The sequence below is a fragment of the Brassica oleracea genome, chromosome C9 (genome assembly GCF_000695525.1).
Source record: "Brassica oleracea var. oleracea cultivar TO1000 chromosome C9, BOL, whole genome shotgun sequence".
Taxonomy (NCBI): Eukaryota; Viridiplantae; Streptophyta; class Magnoliopsida; order Brassicales; family Brassicaceae; genus Brassica; species Brassica oleracea.
Genome location: NC_027756.1, coordinates 11788545 through 11810099, shown reverse-complemented (window position 1 = coordinate 11810099; position 21555 = coordinate 11788545). Strand labels below are relative to the sequence as shown.

The following is a 21555-nucleotide window of genomic DNA, read 5'->3' as shown; positions in this document are numbered from 1 at the left end:
GCTAAAAGAAACTTCATCCCTCCTAAAAGTGTACACAGGCTGAGTGTACGTACACTCGATAGTAATCACATTCTCAGATTCCGTAAATATTATATCTCGACCTACTCGTCTGCTCCCACCTAATATTCCGTAATATTAAATTAGGTTTTAGTGTTTCTAAACCTTGGACCACCGGCGACGGTATATTTTGAGGGTTCTTTAGCACATAATCCCAGACTAATTAGAATAAAATAATATTAACAAAGCTCAGTTTGGTAAGGAGCAGTCCTAAATTAAGAGGTTTTAAGGAGCAAATCCTTAGTGACGTGGTAAGCTCTTTTCCGATCATCATCGGAGCTAACGTCTTCTGATCACTTATAGAAATCACTTTTATAACTCATTAAAAGATTAGAATTGCTATAGAAACTTGAAATTTTTTTTTTTTTAAATAACTTATAGAAACCACTTTTAAAATTGATTAAAAGATTAGAATTGCTATAGAAAATTAATATTTATTGTATTTGGTGATGAAAATATATTTAAATTAATAATTATTGTATTTTTATATATTTAATCATGTAATAAATAAATATTTAAATTTAACATGTTTTAATATAGTTACTCATACAAAAATAAATATCTTATTTTTACATGTTTTTTTTTCTTAATGAAAGTTAATCATGTAAAAATAAATATTTAAATTTGACATGTTTTAATTTTTTTTCTTAATGATAGTTAATCATGCAAAAATATATATTTTAATTTCACATGTTTTAAAATTTATTAATTTTTTATTCTTAAGGATTCCAAATTGGATAATACTATTGGACATACTAATTTGATTAGAGTTATTAACTATTTAAAAAAAAATACTTTAATATTCCTAAGGATTCCAATGGTGTTACCATTGGAGATGGTCTTATTTCCCACCTACTATAATCTGTTCTTCGTGTACAGTTTTACAAAAGCCAAATAATTAATGTGTAGATCTGACTTTTTTTTGTTTTTGTTGTTTGAGATACTAAATCGCTCTGAAACTTCGTATACTTTCCAAAGATAGAGAAGAAGCAAAGAAACTTTGACGCCCAGACGATTGCATCTTTGTTACATTTAGATGATGATGATGAGGTGGAGCTATGATTGTTGGTATATGTGGCCCAGAAGGCATTGGTAAGACTACTATTGCTAGAGCTTTACATTGTCGACTCTCTAGCAGTTTCCAGCTTTCTTGTTTTATGGAGAATATTAGAGGAATCTATCCTAATGGTCTTGACGAGTATGGACTGAAGCTGCGTTTACAAGAGTTACTTCTTTCAAAGATTCTAAACCAAAATGGTATGAGGATAGACCATTTAGGTGCGATACCAAAAAGACTGTGTGACCAAAAAGTTCTTATCATTCTTGATGATGTGGACGATCTGCAGCAGCTTGAAGCTTTGGCTAATGACACTAACTTGTTTGGTCATGGAAGCAGAATTATCGTAACCACAGAAGATCAAGAGCTTTTGGAGCAACATGGTATCAACAAAACATACCATGTGAACTTTCCAACTATAGAAGAGGCTCATAAGATCCTTTGTAGATATGCTTTTAAAGGGAGCTTGGCACCATATGGTCTTCAAAAGCTTATCAAAAGAGCAACAAAGCTTTGTAGTAACCTTCCATTGGGTCTCCGTGTCATGGGTTCAATGTTACGGGGAAAGAAAGAAGAGGACTGGGAAAGTATATTGCTAAGGCTAGAAAATAGCAGTATACCAAAGATCGATGCAGTACTTAGAGTTGGATTTGACAGTTTACATGAGAACGATCAAACTCTATTTCTCCTCATTGCAGTCTTCTTCAACTATGAAGACGATGATCATGTGAAAGCAATGCTTGCTGACAGTAACTTGGATGTAAGACTTGGGTTGAAAACTACAACAAGTGTGTAGACAAGCGATTCAAAGACAGGAGCCTTGGAAACGCCAAATCCTAGTTGGTACTGATGAAATTCTCCATGTTCTCAAAAAGGATTCTGTAAGTTTTCTTTTTCTTATTTATGATGTATCCGTTAAACCGGTCGTTTGGCAAAGGCTTAGAGATCTTACTTCGTGTTCTAACATGATTTCTTCTATTTTGGATTTTATTTAGGGTAACAGAAGTTTGATGGGGATATTTTTTGATATATCTACAATCAACGACAGCATGGATATAAGCCCAAGAGCTTTGAAAAGAAAATGCAATCTTCAATTTCTCAGGATCTACAACCCAAGAAGGGACACAAATGTTAGAATTCACGTACCCGAGAACATAGATTTTCCACCTCGTCTGAAGTTACTACATTGGGAGGAATATCCAGGAAAGTGTCTTCCTCATACACTAAGGCCGGAAAATCTTGTCGGACTCAATTTAGAAAATAGCAAGCTCAGGCATTTGTGGGAAGGAACCCAGGTTTGTTTTTATATTTATGTACTTTGAGTAAATTGTTCGGTGGCTTTATTGGTTTAATAAAACTAGGCTCTAACCGGGTGACCATAAATGAATATCTTATATATCAAAACAGAAATCACAATCTTGATTCATGTGTAATTTTTTAAAAAAATGGACTTAATGAACATATTCATAGAAAGTTATGTTACATTTAATATCTAATCTTATCATTTAAATTTTGGGCCTACCAGAAATTTTTATTGGGCTATCAATAATTGGATTTAAACATCTTATATATTAAAACAGAAGTCACAATCTTGATTCATGTGTGATTTTTTTAAAAAATGGACCTAATGAACCTATTCATAGAAAGTTATGTTACATTTAATATCTAATCTTATCATTTAAATTTTGGGCCTACCAGAAATTTTTATTGGGCTATCAATAATTGGATTTAAACAATAGATGATCCATTAGATTTATAAATAGTATAAATTAAATAGATATAATTTAATGTTATAATACTATACATCTATATGCTAAATATTTAAATATTTGTCGATGTTAACTTTTAAAATTATAAAGATTTTTTTTAAATAACAAAAGTCATATTATCTAACAATGATTAATCTTTACTACCTTAAACCAATGAAAACAAATTTAAAACTATATACAATAAAACAATATTTTACTAATCTTTATATATATAGTTACGATTTTAATAATGAAATAATAATCCAAAAATATATATATATAGAAGAAAATACAAGTACATGCGAAAGTTTGAAACAATCTATTCAATGAAAAAAATATACAGTAAACTTATTATGTTTTAAAAATTGATAGACACATATATATTATAATATATACCAATTTAGAATTGAAAACAAAGTATTTATATAAAAATAAATGAAAACAAAAATCCGCGCGGTTGCGCGGATCGAGATCTAGTAAGGATTAAGAAGGAAAGGAATGACAAGGAATAAAACAAGAGGAAAATCTATTCCTTTCCTAATTTGATAAAGAATAATTGTAAACTATTATTTCTTCAACTTTAAAGAATGTTAAGGAATCATAAAGAACAAATATTTCTTGTTAATGGAGTAAATCGTAAGGAATGATAAGAAATTTACTATTTCCACTCATTCCGTTGGTCACCATTTAGACCCTTAATATGTCAATAGAAATTTAGGTGGAATATTACAATCATCATTTACTGTAAAATTAAAAATGAGTAATTTAAAATATCCCCTATGTATTAATCATGAAGCATTACAATATGTTTTAGTAGCCACGTGTCATCACTAAGATGATTATTAAAATCTTTAGAAAAATAAATTGGTCCATATAAATATATATTTTATTTTTTATTAAACTAAATATCAAATTGATTAGTAGTGTACAAAAGAATATTCTCAATTATTTTCTTAAATAAAAGCTAGGAATTACTTATATGATTAACATATATATGACAATTAATGATTATAAATAATACATATTTGATAACAATTTTTGAATCCTCTCTCTTTTTTTTGTTTAATTTTATATTGTTAAAAGAAATTAAAAAATCACATTAAGCATATAATAAAAAAAATTAGATTTTTTCTTATATGTTCTATTGTGAATTTTTTAAAACGACTATAAATTATTAAAAATGGTAAAAGTCTCACATTGAAAGTTTTTTGATCAATGGTTAAACTTTTCAATAAATATACAAATTATCATAAATCGTACGAATATAAAGTCTCATTAATCGATATTCATATTATATATATATATATATATATATATATATATATATATATTGATATCATTTAAATTAAATTATATTAAAATATAAAATATGTTAATTTTAAAATTTGAATTGAAAAATTATTGATATCTTAATATTTTAATTTTGAAATTTGTATTGATAAATCTCACCTTAAATTTTTGTAATTAACGGTTTAAATTTTTGTTACAGCAAACATATAAATGTTAATAAAATCATATGAGTAGAAAGTGTCAATAATAAATATTTATATTAAAATATACTATATATATAAATATCTATGTCAATATCACTAAAGTTTATTTATATACCATATAACGCAAATAAAATGCTTGTCTTGATTTATTCACCAAAAACATGTATGTAAATAAAAAAGTATTGGTTTTGATTTATGTGATTACTCTAATATATATACTTTTATGTATACAAATTATTTTTTAAATATGTCATTTCTAATATGTTATTTGATCCCGACAATCCAAAAAATTTACTTCTTCAAATCGAAGTGATTTTTAATATTGGAAGCACTATATATATTATTTCATTCAGATTAAATCTTGATTTTTATTCCTAAAAGACTTGTAATGGAATATCATGACAAGATTCCAATCACCTCATTTTGAATTTTCTAGAAGAATGAGATATTTGATCATTCATCTAATATTTGTTTATCCCTAATATCCTATCAAGCTATTATAATTGTAAGAAAGAGAGATTTGAACCGTTTATTATAATTTTTCTGATTTAACATTTAATAAATCAAACGGTTCTTACTTTATACATAATTTACATATACTAGAACTGTAAAATATTATACTCCCTCTGTTTTTAAAAGATGCATATTCTAGACTTTTCACATATATTAAGAAAACTCATTAAATATGCATTGTTTTTTGTGAATAACAATTTTTCATAACTTTTAGGCAATAGAAATTCAATAAACACCATTATTTTTTTTGAAACTTACAATTTTCCATAAAATCATACATTGAAAAAGTAAATTAATGTATCTTTTTGAAACAATTTTTTTTTCCAGAACATACATCTTTTAGGAACGGAGGGAGTATATTTTTTATTGGTATATTCTTAAGTAACTAAATCATAAAAGCGTAGGTTAATAAAATAACTAATTTGTTCAGTTGTTTTATAATTAGATGATTTTTAGACCGCACTGTGAAGATACTAGACGAACATTTATATTTAGAGTCTGCACTTATATTCTATAACATTTTGATATATTAGATTTGACCACTAACATGTGGATGGAGTTTTAAGGGGATTTTCTTCAAAAAAAATTGATTCTTAAATATGTATCTGGAGTGGAACTAATTTTACATACGTCCATCTTTTTAAATTGACACTTATGTAATTCATTGAATTCACATAAGAAGTTAAAAAAGAAACAAAACTCATATCAGTAAAACAAAAATGAAAACTAAAACACAATTTTATAGAGGTAGAAAATAAAATTACGTATGAAGAGTCAATAGTAAACAAATCGAGAGCAGAAAATCTAATCCTCTTTCGTTATTTTACAATCGATGTTGCCTATCTGGTTTTTGTGATTTGTGTTTGTCGCAAAAATTAGTTGCCTTTTGTGCATATGAAGTCTTAAAATAATTAAAATGAGTTGTAATACGTTAACTTTTCAACAACTATGATACATTTAACCATTTAAGAGACTAACATTTGTATTTGTCATTTTACAATCGATAAAGATTATAGTGTTGCAAAATGTTAAAATCATTTAATGAACAAACATTAGTATAAAATACTTACTCCGCGCATGCACGCAGATTATCATCTAGTCATCATTTATTTACGGATCTAAGTTAAGTTTCACCCTTTAAATTTGTTTATGAAAAATATGTGAAAGCAAATTTTTATTCATATCCAATAAAAATCAACAAAATAGTAACCCCAATTTAATTTACTTGTACCAATATTAAAAAAAACAAAATGAATAAGACATGTATTTTAATAAAAACAAAAAAATCAGTAGTTCCACTAACATATGATTTTGTTCAGATTTGTGAGTAAATTTAAATGCACTAACCAATAAACTATGGGTAATTCTCTCAAATAGACATTTTTGAAGTTTATGTCACAAAAATAGAACTCAAAAAACAAAAGGACCAAAATAGATTTTTTTATTTTGAAAATTTTAATATTTTTTTAGTTTTTAAAATTTAAAATCATACCCCCAAAACTCCACTTCTTAACTCTAAACCCTAAACCCTAAATCATAAACCCTAAACCCTAAATTCTAACTCTCAAACCCAAAATACACTCCTTAATAAAACATTTTGGTCATTTTGATATTTGGGGTCTATATTTGTGATAAAAACTTTTTTAGGTCTATCCTAGGAAATTTTTCATAAACTAAAGGTATGTATTTCTCGCATCAATTTCATGAACATTCTTACTTTACTGTGCTGTTTTACATTTAACCAATAATAACACAAGATCCGACTTCTTTTTTTGGGAATCACGGAAGCAAATAACATACGATTATAACTATTTTTTGAGAAGCTTACATAAAAGGACATATTTCGTCTTTTGTTTGCACTTGGAGACACATTGTGTAGGTGAGGCACTTTGTCTTGATAGCTGTATTATTATGGACAGAAATAACCCTCCACTTGTGTAAGTAGAGCAATGTTTCTTTTAAGAATGCAACCGTAAGGCAACTAGGTTTGTTACTGTTTGCAATTAATGATAAAAGTTTTAAACAACAAAACATATATTAAAATATAGTCGTAACTACTTTTCCTCGTACAATCCAAATCCTTAAATTTGAAACCGAGAACTATCGTCATAAACTAACCATCCAACCTCTTCCTCTTTCATCCTCGTTTTTCTCTTTTTATCAGATTCTCTGATGCCGACTAAACTTTGATCCCTTCTCTGGCGGCAGAATACCTATGTGTATCCATTGTTGTCCCTTTCATACTTTTCCGTTGAGTTCTGACCTTTCAATTCTATTTCCCATTTGTAATTCATGTTTCTTTTCCACATCAATCTTTTTGAAGACCTTCAATATACAAAGTTTGATTTTTACTTTAAAAATACCTCTTATTGTAGTTTTGATTCTTAATTTTCATATGCAGACTAACCGAGAACTATCGTCATAATCTAACCTTATGTGATGATTTCTTATTGTCACTGCAAAATGTCACTCATGATATCCATAGAGCTTTTGTCCACATATCTCATGTCCACCACTATCCTATCCACCGATCTTCTGCCACGAAACTCATGTCCATCCATCTTCTTACACATCGAAACTCATCTTCTACCAGTCTCCAATCCACGCTTCTCCCATTCACCAATCTCCCATCCACCAAATGCCCATCCGCAAGACTACAAGACGTCTACATACACATCGAAACTCATCTTCTACCAGTCTCCTATCTGTTGCGAAAAGCCTCTCGGGAAGACGGTGATCTTTTCCGTTCTATGCAAAATCATTAAAAAAAAGACTGCTACTTTTGTTTTTAAAATACTCTGTTTGTTCTAGTTAGAAAATTCAACGAAACCCACTTTCACATAGTTGAGGGTTAGATTGGACAATTCAATAAGAGAAAGTGTTCTCTAAGTCTAATATGTCTTTGTGGATAATTGAAAGCTTGGAATGTGCGTAATTTTTTGAGAGATTTGGGTAAATATACCTATTTGAGGACAAAGTTAAAAACTTGCCGATGACAAAAAGTAAAGGTAAATTGCTTTACCTTTTGTGTCTTGAAATGCCGAAACTGTCCTTATCTCTTTCTTCTTCATTACTTATTTGGTATCAAATCATATATCAACTAAAAAATTGCATATCAGATAACAATCCACGTATCGACTAATATATTAAGTAACAATTCGTACATCAACTACCAAACTATGTATCAAATGAATGTACCAGCTAACAAATTATGTATCGGTTAATAAACCATGTATCAGTTAATGAAAACTATTTGTAACATCGAATCAATCATTAATCAATTAGTCGCGATCTATTTGTAACAACTAACGATTTATGTACCTAATATCACTCAAATTACCCTAAAGAGTGAATTTACTCTCTCAAATAAGAGGTTCAATTGCAGTACTTAGGGATCGAATCCACAAGGAGCTAGGGAACCTAATAAATCTAATGGGATTTGTTAAGTTAGATGGTTTAATGATTAAAATGTAAATTTACAGTTTTGTTGAGCAAGTAATTGCTCGATTGATTGGTTGAGGTTTTGCTGCTTAAAAGGAAATAGCTAGACTTAGGGTTTTTATTCAGGAAACTTGGAATTATAATCCTAAAGATGCCTAATGAGTTACATGCATGATAATGTAGAGCTCAACTACTAAGCAACAAGTCAATCAGCTGTCGCGTTTCTGGACTTGTCTATTAACTAGATCTAATGACCCAAACAAATGTGTTCGATCAATAGCAAATGTCGATCGATTATCTTATAGGGATATCAGTTGATACACCTTTCACTCCGTCGATCGATTATCCAATATGTATATCGATCGATGCGCTTCTAGTTAAGCTTTATGCGCGGGTTGAATGATGCTCACTAAGCTCACTAGATCAGCTCTCGCCTTACTCTTAGCAAGAAACTTAGCTCAATTAGAATGGTTTCTGGATGAGAATGAAGCTATCGCTTTTATCTAACAATCCTAGGGCAAGTTCTAGGTAGCTAGTCTAGAATCAGACATTAACGACAATCCTAATGATTATTATCACAACTCAGCAATCTATAGTTGGGGCTAATCCCTCGTAACATATTTAAACCCTAAAATCTAACAATGGCACTACTCAGACATGGCCAAGCAATTCATAACAGCAATTAGGTAAGAAAACTTCATTAGAATAGTAAATAGATATTAATGGAGTTCCAATCACAAATATAACTTTGGATCTTCTCTCCAACCTATCAAAATCTTAAAAAACCTTTTGTTGATAATAGTAAAACTAGAAACACAAGAAAAACACCCTTTTGCCCCTAACATGGTGGCAAAGCTTATATAATTAGGTTAAAACTCGTCAGGGGTAATCTTGTAAATTGATGAAGACTTGAGATTCAAGTCGGCTGTGACCAAACGGAACTTCTGCGCGCTTCATTGTCCATCGATGTTTTGATGTGAACATCGATCGATATTTGTTCCTCAATATCGACCAATGGTCGGGCTCGATGGTCATCTTGGGTGCTTGCTTCAAATATTTCCAAAATGCTCCAAAATCGTCATTTATCTCCAAATCACTCCTGATCTTATAAATATAATAAATAGACTCTATAATATAATAATTAGTAGTAAAAACACCTATAAACCATGGATGAAATTGGGTCAAATCCATGGTCTATCAGTACCGATTAATAAATTATGAATTAGCTAATGATAATTATTTTATAACATTTTATCAAACATTTATTAGTTAGTTGTAATCTATTTATAACCACTAACAAAATATGTATTTTAAATAACAATATAAAATTGAGAATCCCTTAAAACATAAATAATAGCTGATAAGTAAATAAATACCGACTAACGTATACATTATCAAAATTAAAGAAACTTCACGAACTCTTAATTGTCATGGTTTATGAAAAATGTGACAAATTCCTTAAACTTCATCCAGTGAGTCACCCAACCATGCGGGAACAAGACCAGAATCTGGGATTGGAAACTTAAAACGGATTGTGATGCGAAATTGAAAACAATGGTATATTGGTGGAAGATGATGAGATAATGAACTCGTCGAGGTCCACGAATCATTCAACCACGTCAAAAAAGACAAGACACAAAGTTGTTGTTAGGTTGGAAGCTTATAAAAGCTTGGAAATAATAGTATTGGTAAAATATAATAATATTAACATCATGGGTGTCAATGAAATCAGAATAAAAAAAATATAGATTTGTGATTAATAATGGCGGGACTGAAGATACACGGTGAATTGGAAGATGATTTATAGAACTTGAATGAGTTACAGAAATTAGAATATAGAAAGGAGAGAAGAGAGACAAAGATATTATGGTCATGGAAACAATAAAGATATTTTTTTCTATTTTTCTAATTATTGATGTCTTTGGCTGCACTGGAACCAATTTCTCTAATTTTTTCCAATTTTTCTTACTTCGTCATCATGTGTTGATATTTTTATGCTGTGTCGTTGCATATTCAGCCCCTTAGGAATCTCAAGAAGCTGAATTTGAAATTGTCTTGTAATTTGGAGAAACTACAAATTTAGAGATTTTGGATGTGTGTAAATGCCAGAGTTTGGTGGAGATTCATTCCTCTGTTGGAAATCTTCATAAACTGGAGAGGTTGGAGATGGGTTACTGTGGAAAGCTACAGGTTGTTCCGAGTCTCTTCAACTTGGCATCTCTTGAAACAGTAGGGATAGTGGGATGCTACCAATTGAGGAAACTTCCAGATATTTCCGCGACCATCACAGAACTCGGAATCATAGACACGATGTTAGAAGAATTTACTGCATCAATTAGGCTCTGGTCTCGTCTTCAGTTTCTCACTATAGTTGGCAGTGCCAATCCATATCAATTGATGCTAGAGAGAAGTGGCGCAGATATTGAGAGAATTCCAGATTGCATAGGTTGGAAATGATTTTTATAATTGGATGTCCAAAACTTGCATCACTGCCAGAGCTTGCTAGGTCGCTCAAATCTCTACTGGTATCAAACTGTGAATCACTGGAGACACTAGTACCTTTCCCTTTTGACTATCAGATTGAGTATCTCTGTTTCCTTGACTGCTTCAAATTGGGTCCGGAAGCAAGGAGAACAATTATCATTGTGGGCATTCTTACCTGCAGAGTTCAATCACCGGGCTATAGGAAACTCCTTGACCATCAGTTCAAAAGCCTACGGATTTAGGATGTGCGTCATCGTTTCCCCTAAATCAGAGATGGAAGAAGGTAATTATAGAGAATTAATGTGCAGCTTAAGCATAAATGGTTGCCCAACGGAGAATTACATATTTCATCTTCCCTTAAGAGGCCCCCAACCAGAACACGCGAGATATTGTTCGAATTCAGCAGCTCATCCCAGGACATCGAAATTGTTGAATGTGGTGTCATGATTTGGTGGGACGTTGTCTACCATAGAATTCATGCATTTTTGCGAAATCCCAGTTGGTGAAACAGATGTTGGAAGACGAAGACTACACTAGCAAACATCATTGTGTATTTACGTGATAGCCCTGAGTCTGAGCGTGAAGCAGTAATACAAATGATGATTATTATGGGAGCCTTGATTATGATTCAAAACAACTGTTAGAAGACGACGACGGAAGTCTCTCTGATGAGAGCTTTGTGTTGGATGCATCACGAGTAGATACCATTGCGGATTTGCATGGGAGCCTTCAGTTACATGATGCATCACGACTAGAGACCACCGATGATGATTTGCTAGGTTTGTTTGCTCCCACTTTTTTTTTTTTTTCCTTTGGATTTTGATTTTAAGTTTTTTATTTATTTTCTTTCTTGAGTATGTTTCAGTAAACAAAAATTTCTTTCTTGAGTATGTCATTATTTCACATCATTGTTTTCTTTCCGAGTTTGATTACAAGTGTTCTATTTCTGTATAGTTTTAACTTTTAAGACTCGAGTAATGTTATCTTGTTGTGATTGACCGAACCACAGATACAATCACTTAGGTTCATACTATATACACAGTTAAATAAGGCTACAATCTTTTGCGACAAGCAAACCAGCTCGGAGCAGGAGAGTCGGAGACTGACATATATCCGAAACTCTTGAAACTATAAACTCTACCAAAAAATAAAACTCTTCTGGTGGAAGGTCATAAAAGAATTCCGGTAGGTAGTTCCATTACAACACAAATGAATAAAAGTTGATTCATCCTGTGGGGGAAGAAAACGACACACTCAACCATCTCCTCTTTCAATGCCGGTGTATCGAAAGAGATATGGAATCTGGTCTATATATCTTCCCGCAAAACTCCACTAACACCAATATGCACGCCCAATAAAACTTAAAATGGGTTATACCAGACACAATCAACAAGGTCGTTAGATAATACTCTCTGGGAGCAAGCTACAAGTCTTGAGCAATGAGCAACCATATACTACCCAAGCTCTTAATTCCTTCCCAGCAGGACAGGAACCACTTAACACATCTTCTACAAACTGATTATTCTTGTTCTGTAGATGCTTCTTCAACCTCCCAACAACAAAAGCCAGGGATAGCCAGCCTAGATAATGCGAAATAAGGATTACATTTTCTTTTGTGTCGTTTCTACAGAACATGCAAACATAGTTTTCTAGAACTTATTTTCTAATGAATCTGATTACATTTCATTCAGGTATTCAAGTTTTCTTCCACTGCCATCGACCCAGCATCTAATTCATATTCAGACAATTGGGCTACAGAAACGTGTAAACTTCGCCAAGCAAACTATACTCGGCCTTACTCGCATGATACATCGTATCTAAACCACTGCCTTTCAAATGACAAATAAATGTTAAAAAAAATAAAGATAGGATCTTTCCTTTTTCAGTCTGCGTAGTAAGACAAATGTTTTACCAGTTTTAAGAGCATGTTTTTTTTTTTTTTTTAGAAGCGAAACGTTTTTCACCAAAAAAGGTTACAACAAATCGATAATGCTAATTTAAGCTCATAAAAGTTTTCCGCAATATTCTCTGTCACATAAAAGGTTGAACAGCTCCTTCAAAAAAATCAAAAGGTAAAACGGAATTTGAAAGTAATGGATGGTGCGTTTTAGCATATTATCATATCATTCACCGAGAAATTTGCGTTTTTTAGCAGTGTTCATGTAGGGTCTCAGAACCCATTCGACCTCTGCTTCATCTTGTTCCAATGTTCCTAATTTCACCTGCAAAGAAACAGCATTGACATTAATGAACTAGATTGAATCTGCCATATACACGGAATATATATAACATATTTTCAAAAAATGACAAAGTAAATTAAATTTTGTCAAAACCAAATGAAAAAGAGAGTTTCAGGTCAGTTATTAAATAGACACAAAACAGAATAAACCGACTGTATAGTACCTGGTAGAGCCGCAACTCAAACCGAGGACCAATTTCTTTTAGCTCAATCGATTTCGGGCCTCCTTCTCCTTTATCATACACATGATTCCTATATACATAGATATACACGCCCATAAGAATTTTCAACCAAGAAACGACACAAAAGAAAACATGCAAACATAGTTTTCTAGAATTTAGTTATTATGGAGAAAACTTGAATACCTGAATGAAATGTAATCAGATTCATTAGAAAAAGTAACTATGCGCTTTGCATCCAGCTTCGGAACTGGGAAGATGTGTTTTAAGATGTTCATAACTCTTTTACCCATCTGCCAAAAGATCAACAATGTTTTACATTAGAAACCAAAAAAAAAGGAGTAAATCAACTCTAAAAAACTCGTTCAAACTGCAATAAAGGAAGTGAATCGGTTCAACAAAAAATATACAAACCTGGGTAGTAAAGCGTTCAAAAATGAGATGAGGATATTGCTCAGACATCTTTCCCATTTCTTTCTTGGTTTGAATTTCATGTCTTGTTACCTAAAAACAAAAAAAGAGTACAATGGATTAAGAAAAGCAAAGTATTTCTCAAAATATAATAAACTCAAAGAGGTACTTACCACATTAAGTAATTGAAAGTAGGCAGTAGGTCCGAATGGGAGATGAGAGATGATAAGACCATCAGGCTTACCACGGTTCTCAGAAACAAATATCACATCAGTAAAATCATGAGAACGCGCCGTTTCAATAATCTCAGAAATGACCTGCACAAAGAAACAAGTTCCAGTATTATTATCCTAATGCCTACATTAAAGATGGGCATTGTGTTGTGTAATTTCACTATAACTCCAGTTAAATATGACCAGGAAACAAAAATGGTCCAAAAGGATTAGATACTTGCATTTTTTTGTATGAATTACAAAAGCCAGAAGAAGACACATACCTGACTACCACGATTCAGTTTACTGGCGTTAGGAAAAACAATGTTCAATTCCTGCAAAAAGATTCCACACGCAATTAAAGAATCAATCACAGTAATATTAACATGTTATTCACTGAACAAAACTAAACTTGCAGCCATACCTTGACGAATCGCGTAAGAGGAGCACTTGGATCCCTAGAGGTAGTCAACAAAATCTTGGGTTCTTTCTCAGTTGCATTTGCATATTCATCATCAATATGGCTCCGGGGAACTATTTTCCACAACATAATATTTAGTGATAATATAAACAGAAAAATATTTATTCGAATAATGCAAAAAAAAAAAAACATATACATATCACTACAACATAACCAAATATACAATAAGAACATAATACAAACAAAACATATGTGTTGGAACAACAGTAACTTCTTCGACCATTAAGCTTCTAACTAAAGATTCAGTTATCAATACAAGAAGACCACGACACAAGTAGAATTATTACCGGCAGTATTCTGGTCTTCGAGATCAATCTCCTGACGAAGCTTCGCCTCCTCGTTGCGGAGCTCAGTAGGAATCGGCTTCCCTTCTGCTTACACATAAACAAATCATCGAAATCAATGAACAGTGATAGAAACCTTAATAGAGATTGTAAACGGATCAGTCGAACCTTGGAGGGCTTCTCTTATCTTGCGCTTCTTCTCGTAGATCTCACGCTCATTACCTTCCAAGTTTTTCCTGTAGAGATACTCTTTTCTTAACCTAACGTTCCTGCGCAACATCTTGATTCGTCGAGAGAGAGGGAGAGCAGAGGCTACGAAGGAACTCGTTTTGTTGTGGGTGGGCGATTTAGGGTTTTAGGAAAAGGTTTCAAGTGATGCAATGTGTTTGTTTTCTATAAAAAGGTCAAACGGATCGTAAGCTTTTTGGGCCACTAAGTATTATGGGCCTTTAAAGGCTCAAAGTAAAACAATAAAAAAGAATTGTAAACAAGTGCCCTCTCGCATGATTGAACTACGGACCTTCAGTTTACAAGACTGACGCTCTACCACTGAGCTATAAGAGCAACATTATCAATTGGCCAATTGATAAGTCCTTAGAGTATTTAATTATTATTTGTAGATTAGGACTTTGTTAAGGACTTTTTGTTAAAATGATGATTATTGGTGGAACTTTTTCTGAGTCCTTAATTTTTAATTTTTTTTAGACAAAATTCCATTTTAAATTTAATAACACATATAAGAAAAAACTAAATTATTACTTTAATAGAAAATTACAAACATTATATTACAAACATTTTACATCCCATTTTATTAATAAAAAACAAACACACATTTTATTAATTTCATACAAACATAAAAATTACATATCATTTGGTAAATTTGGTAAATGTCCGTATTTAGCCCAAATATCTTCGATCAAATCTTCTTTTAATTGTAGATAGCCTGCTGTATCCCGAACATCTGCTCGACGTCCCAATGTAGTACGGATATTTGTATTCCGTCTGACTACAAAACTGGGATCGTCATCTTCTCCTTGTTGAAATTCTGATGTGCGGAGGTAGGAATCTCGTTCATTCTCGACAATCATATTATGGAGTATGATGCATGCTCTCATAATATTTCCTAATTTGTTTTTATCCCATAAATTAGAAGGATTTCTAACAACCGCAAATCTAGCTTGCAGGACTCCGAAGGCACGCTCAACATCTTTTCGCACGAATTCTTGTCTTTTAGCAAATAAACAATGTTTTGGCCTTGTGGGAGTCGGATTGATTGAATAAAAGTAGCCCATTTCGGGTAAATACCATCGACAAGATAGTAAGCCAAATCGTACTCCCTTCCGTTGACATGGAAATGGACTTCCGGAGCGTTTCCGTTAATTATTTCATCAAAAACAGGTGATCGATCAAGAATATTAAGATCATTCAGAGTACCTGGAGCTCCAAAAAACGCATGCCATATCCAGAGGTCCTGTCCAGCTACCGCCTCCAACACGATTGTGGGTTTGTCGGTTCCATGTGAATACATTCCTTTCCAAGCGGCTGGACAATTCTTCCACTCCCAATGCATACAGTCGATGCTTCCAATCATTCCCGGAAATCCACGTTGTTCTCCCACAGCTAGTAGTCTTTCAAGATCCTCCGGTGTTGGATGTCTTAGATATTCATCGCCAAATAAGTGGATTATCCCCGCAGTGAAATGGTGCAAACATTTTCTAGCTGTGGTTTCAGCCATCCGAACATATTCGTCAATGGCATTAGCGGCACCACCATACGCTAATTGTCGAATTGCAGCGGTACATTTTTGGAGGGGAGATAGGGTAGACCTTCCGGATGCATCCTCTTTGAGTTGAAAAAACTCAAATTCTTGGGAGAGACGATCGACAATAGCCAAGAACAAACTCTTGTTCATCCTAAACCGTCTTCGGAATATATTGTGCGGGTATGTCGGAGTCTCGCTAAAATAATTATTCCAAAGTTTCATGTGGCCTTCTTCTCAGTTTCTCTCGATAATTTTTTTTTTTTTTCGCTCTTTTGGTTCGAGAATATTATAAGGGATTTCTAAAAATTCTTCAACCATAGTCTCAAATTCATCATCATCATCATCTTTTTTGTTATAATGATAATGTGAAGAAGATATCATATTGAGTGAATAAAAAGAAAGGGATTTTAACTTGAGTTGGAGAGATTTTGTTTTGAAATGAGAAGTAGAGAGGTTGTGATCTTAACGAACATGTTGTAACTCTTATTTATAGGAGAAGAAGTTCACGACTTGTGATACAATATTGATTGAATATTGTTAGTACTTGTTCACGGATTGAAACCACTTTTTTGACTCCTAGTGATTTCTAACACGAGGAGAATCTCTCATGCAATTATCACGGGTTGTATCAGTCTGTGACAAGTAACGCCCCATGTTTACTGAAACCTGAAAAAAACATAGACAATGTTAACATTGCGCATTTCAAAATATATATTTATAACATATACAAGCTTAACAGTTAACATTCATAGTGGAGACAAGGTTAACATAGAGAAAATATATATTTATAAAGAGGACATACAAACAAAGCCACAACGAACCATATTTAACACATAGAGAAGGTTAACATTAAAACATCACCGCCGAGTACTTAAGACTTTAAAAATAAAGAAGCTGGGGATAAGTAGCAGCGTTCTAGTTCTTCAACAGAGTTTTTATGAAATGATTATCTAGATATATTGCGCGAGCAGCTTGTTCTTGGCTTCTTTTTCAGCCGCAGTTAGTGGTTGGGTTTTCGCAAGGAGAGTGTCTAATATTGCAAGCTTTGATAGTTTCTCTTTCCTGTCCAAATCGTCCTTTCTCATCTCCCAGACCGTGGTTATATCAGCAACAGACTTCCCCTTTGCATTACTCCTCTTCGCTTTTGCTGCCTTTACCCCTTCCGGTCGTACCTCTTCATCACCAACATTGATTGGGGAAGTTTGGGAGTCTGTTTCAACGGTTTTCCTCTTTGAACTTGCAGAAGCTTTAGTGGTGTTGAGGCTAAGCCATTTCTGTTCATGCCTTAACACACACCAAGCATGCTCAAGTGTAAATTTCGTTTGGTGATCAGAATAGAAGATGTCATGCGCCACCTTAAGAACATCGTTATCATTCATACCACTTCTTAGTTGCCTCTCCGCAGCCGCATATGCACCACAGAACTTGTTAGTTTGCTCATTGATCTTGTGCCACCTCTGTTTATAGTGGAGATGTTCACTACTCTGACGACCATCTCTACTAAGTAGTGTTGCTAAGAAATAATCTCCTACTCGCTCCCAGAACGTCCCAACCTTTTGGTAATTTGACACAATTGTATCTTTAGACGTGTTTAACCAGGCACTGATTAGAAGTTCGTCATCCGCTGGACTCCATCTGTGTCTCTTCCCACGCTCCACGGGTGTATCAGAAGGTGGAGTTGGAGCCTCGCCTTGTTGAGAACTGAATTGAGGGAAGTCAGAAGCTTCGGAATGAAAACTCTGATAAGGAGAGTTTTGATGCAGAGCGCCGCTCTATTGACGTTGAAGAAGACCCATATAGCCAGAGGACTGACTATGCTGATTCAATGGATTCATAGTAGGAAATAACGAGAGAAGGGACAAAAGAACAGAAGAGAAAGAAGATGATGGTGTAAAAATTACTACAACCATTCTCAGTTTAATAGGAGAGGTAAACTTAAGTGACATGTTTAATTACCTAACTACCAAAGTACAACTCAGTTAATTCACATTACACAACCAACTTCACAATTGCATTAAGTACCCATAAATAGACTTGGTGAAGATGTCAAAGTAGCCTTTATTTCAAACTGTCAAATTACCAATAAATGAAAAAAAAACTAGCCTTCTTCATTACACAAACTAGATCGATCTATAAATTGAATCGCAAACAAACTAGCCTTTCAAGTTCAATAAAGAAACATGAGTCCAAGTCTAAGTTGAGTCGCAAACAAACTACCCTTTCAGTTATCATTAGAGTCCAAGTCTAAGTTGAATCGCAATCAAACTAGCATTAAATTTCAAACATGCCAAACTATCTAGTTGCAAACAAACATGCCAAACTATCAACAACAACAGTTCTATGTCTACAAGCGAGTAAAATTTCAAGAGTACAAACAACAGTTTCATGACAAACAATTTTACGAACAATAGAGTAATTTCAAGAATACAAGCGAGTAATTTCAAGAATACAATCAACATTTCAAAAAACATTATAGCAGAAATTCCTTTCAAAGCTCAAGACACTAACCGTGGAGAGATGGAGAGGAGAAACACCGAGAGTCGAACCGCCGAGAGTCGAACCGCCGAGGAGAACCGCCGAGAGGAGAAGCGCCGAGACGAGAACCCACGAGAGATCGAGAGTAGAACCACCGTGCGCTGAGAAGAGCACCATGGGAAGATCGAGATAACCGGAGAACGCGAGGGAGATGAGAGATCGAGAGAGAAGAGAGAGCGCGACCGCCGAGAGTCGAACCGCCGAGAGGAGAAGCGCCGAGACGATAACCGTCGAGAGATCTAGAGGAGAACCGCCGATGGTCGAACCGCCGAGGAGAACCGCCGAGACGAGAACCCACGAGAGATCGAGAGGAGAACCGCCGTGCGTTGAGAAGAGCACCATGGGAAGATCGAGATAACCGGAGAACGCGAGGGAGATGAGAGATCGAGAGAGAAGAGAGAGCGCGACCGCCGAGAGTCGAACCGCCGAGAGGAGAAGCGCCGAGACGATAACCGTCGAGAGATCTAGAGGAGAACCGCCGATGGTCGAACCGCCGAGGAGAACCGCCGAGACGAGAACCCACGAGAGATCGAGAGGAGAACCGCCGTGCGTTGAGAAGAGCACCATGGGAAGATCGAGATAACCGGAGAACGCGAGGGAGATGAGAGATCGAGAGAGAAGAGAGATCGCGAGCGCCGAGAGTCGAACTGCCGAGGAGAACCGCCGAGAGGAGAAACGCCGAGACGATAACCGTCGAGAGATCTAGAGGAGAACCGCCGATGGTCGAACCGCCGAGGAGAACCGCCGAGACGAGAACCCACGAGAGATCGAGAGGAGAACCGCCGTGCGTTGAGAAGAGGACCGTGGGGAGATCGAGATAACCGGAGAACGCGAGGGAGATGAGAGATCGAGAGAGAAGAGAGATCGCGAGCGCCGAGAGTCGAACCGCCGAGAGGAGAAGCGCCGAGACGATAACCGTCGAGAGATCTAGAGGAGAACCGCCGATGGTCGAACCGCCGAGGAGAACCGCCGAGACGAGAACCCACGAGAGATCGAGAGGAGAACCGCCGTGCGTTGAGAAGAGGACCGTGGGGAGATCGAGATAACCGGAGAACGCGAGGGAGATGAGAGATCGAGAGAGAAGAGAGATCGCGAGCGAGATGAGAGATCGAGAGACAAGAGAGATCGAGAAAGACAGGGTTTCTCAATTGACTCTCGATTTTGCCCTACCCCTTTTCGTTTACTCCCTTCAGCCGACACGTGTCTTATTGGGAAGGTTAAGAAAACTTCTTAACTAAGGCCGTCCCACACATTAATCCTCCTTTTTCATTTTTTTAAAATCCGAAAATAGCTAAGGACATGCCTTTGGGACGTTGATAATGTTGCTCTAAGGACCTTCTGCTATACTAATAACTGTAGCATTTATCGTTTTCTGCAAACCTGTAAAGCCAAACCTCAAAGTCTAATCACTGATTAAACAGACCAACTATGACGGTAAAACATTATATTCTTAACAATTTAAGGCCCAATAGCTCTACTGTTAACAAAAAGGTGTTTGGTTCAATTTTTGGTAAAACTCGAAACATTATTTATCTTCTTTTTTGACAAAACATTAATTATCTAAAAATTAAAAAAAAAGTAGATTATGGGCCAAGAATAAAATTTGCTTTTAAGCCTACAACTATGAGGGCTGACTCTGCTATGAAGTACGAACTTACAAAGTATCAATGTCTAACACAAAAGACAACCAAACCTATAAACACACACACACAAATTTACAAATTTGGAAAAATAGATTACAGTGTCTTTGGAGCTAGTTTGTCTTTGTGGAGGAAGTAGGAAAATTACACTCAAGCAGACAAATTAAATGGAAGAATAATCATATAAAAATTAGAGAAATGAAAATTACTTGGCTGCGTCTTACGTTGCTGGAAAGAATAATTTGTGTTACATTTTTGTACAATTTATTTCTTAATTGGCTTAAATTGCACCTACAAAGACTTTGGCACGTAGCTTTTGACCACTTTTTCAAGAGTGCTCTAGTTCTTATTAATTAATTAACTAAAGTTTACATTAAGTCATAGTAAATAATCAAATCATACTTTATTCTTTATCTATTTGTTCGACAAGCTTTATTATATAGAATCCCTTCGAAATGCCAACTCCCTATTGGTTTGGAAATTAATCACTATTTTAATAAAATATTGAAAAAGATAATTAGAAGATTCATCTAGCAAAAAAAAAAACATTTTTAATAGTAATTTATTCGTTTCATCTCAATATTTTAGGATTTTTGTTTAAAAAATTAAAGTTTAACTTAATATCTAAAACCAATTTGAATGCTATTGGTTGAAAATTCATTCTGGATAAATGTTAGGTTTTGGAACATCTCACTTCGAACTTAATCAAGACTGGTATAAATGTTATGTTTTGGAACATCTCACTTCGAACATCCTGGATTAAAAAAAGACTTATTCTTGGGTTCACCCCCTAGGGTGAATCTATAGGTTCACCAACCAATAGGATTGTGTTATTTCATTTTTGATATTTTTTAAAAAAGAAAACAAAATATTGTCAAATTATATTATCTTTTTAGAATTAAAAGGTAAAAAGAAATAAATAAAAAATAGTAATAATTACAAAAAAAATATTTTTAACGTCGTCAACAAAACATTAAACCCTAAATTCTAATCCCTAAACCCTAAATCCTAAACCCTAA

General features: G+C 34.0%; 3 protein-coding genes, 1 non-coding gene and 1 pseudogene across 4 annotated transcripts; 2 read left to right on the top strand and 3 right to left on the bottom strand.

Annotated features, from left to right (window-relative positions):
* The first annotated feature begins 874 nt into the window (after positions 1-874).
* On the top strand, positions 875-11240 carry LOC106314330 (annotated as a pseudogene).
* Positions 11241-12764: 1524 nt separating this feature from the next.
* On the bottom strand, positions 12765-14969 carry LOC106317955 (U3 small nucleolar ribonucleoprotein protein IMP4-like). The gene is made up of 9 exons (XM_013755778.1): positions 14768-14969; positions 14603-14686; positions 14259-14368; positions 14119-14169; positions 13796-13939; positions 13626-13715; positions 13398-13504; positions 13197-13284; positions 12765-13015 (listed from the first exon to the last, which is right to left on the bottom strand). Exons 1-9 carry the CDS (start codon positions 14877-14879, stop codon positions 12917-12919), a joined length of 885 nt encoding a protein of 294 aa, XP_013611232.1. The 5' UTR covers positions 14880-14969; the 3' UTR covers positions 12765-12916.
* Positions 14970-15091: 122 nt separating this feature from the next.
* Positions 15092-15163, bottom strand: TRNAT-UGU. Its single transcript has one exon. It is a non-coding gene; the product is annotated as a tRNA-Thr (tRNA).
* Positions 15164-17311: 2148 nt separating this feature from the next.
* Positions 17312-18307, bottom strand: LOC106314328 (glutathione S-transferase T3-like). Its single transcript, XM_013752219.1, has 2 exons — positions 18269-18307; positions 17312-18133 (listed from the first exon to the last, which is right to left on the bottom strand). Exons 1-2 carry the CDS (start codon positions 18305-18307, stop codon positions 17312-17314), a joined length of 861 nt encoding a protein of 286 aa, XP_013607673.1.
* A 338-nt stretch (positions 18308-18645) lies between these two features.
* Positions 18646-19827, top strand: LOC106314327 (zinc finger CCCH domain-containing protein 14-like). The gene is made up of 3 exons (XM_013752218.1): positions 18646-18715; positions 18838-18981; positions 19694-19827. Exons 1-3 carry the CDS (start codon positions 18646-18648, stop codon positions 19825-19827), a joined length of 348 nt encoding a protein of 115 aa, XP_013607672.1.
* The last annotated feature ends 1728 nt before the right edge of the window (positions 19828-21555 follow it).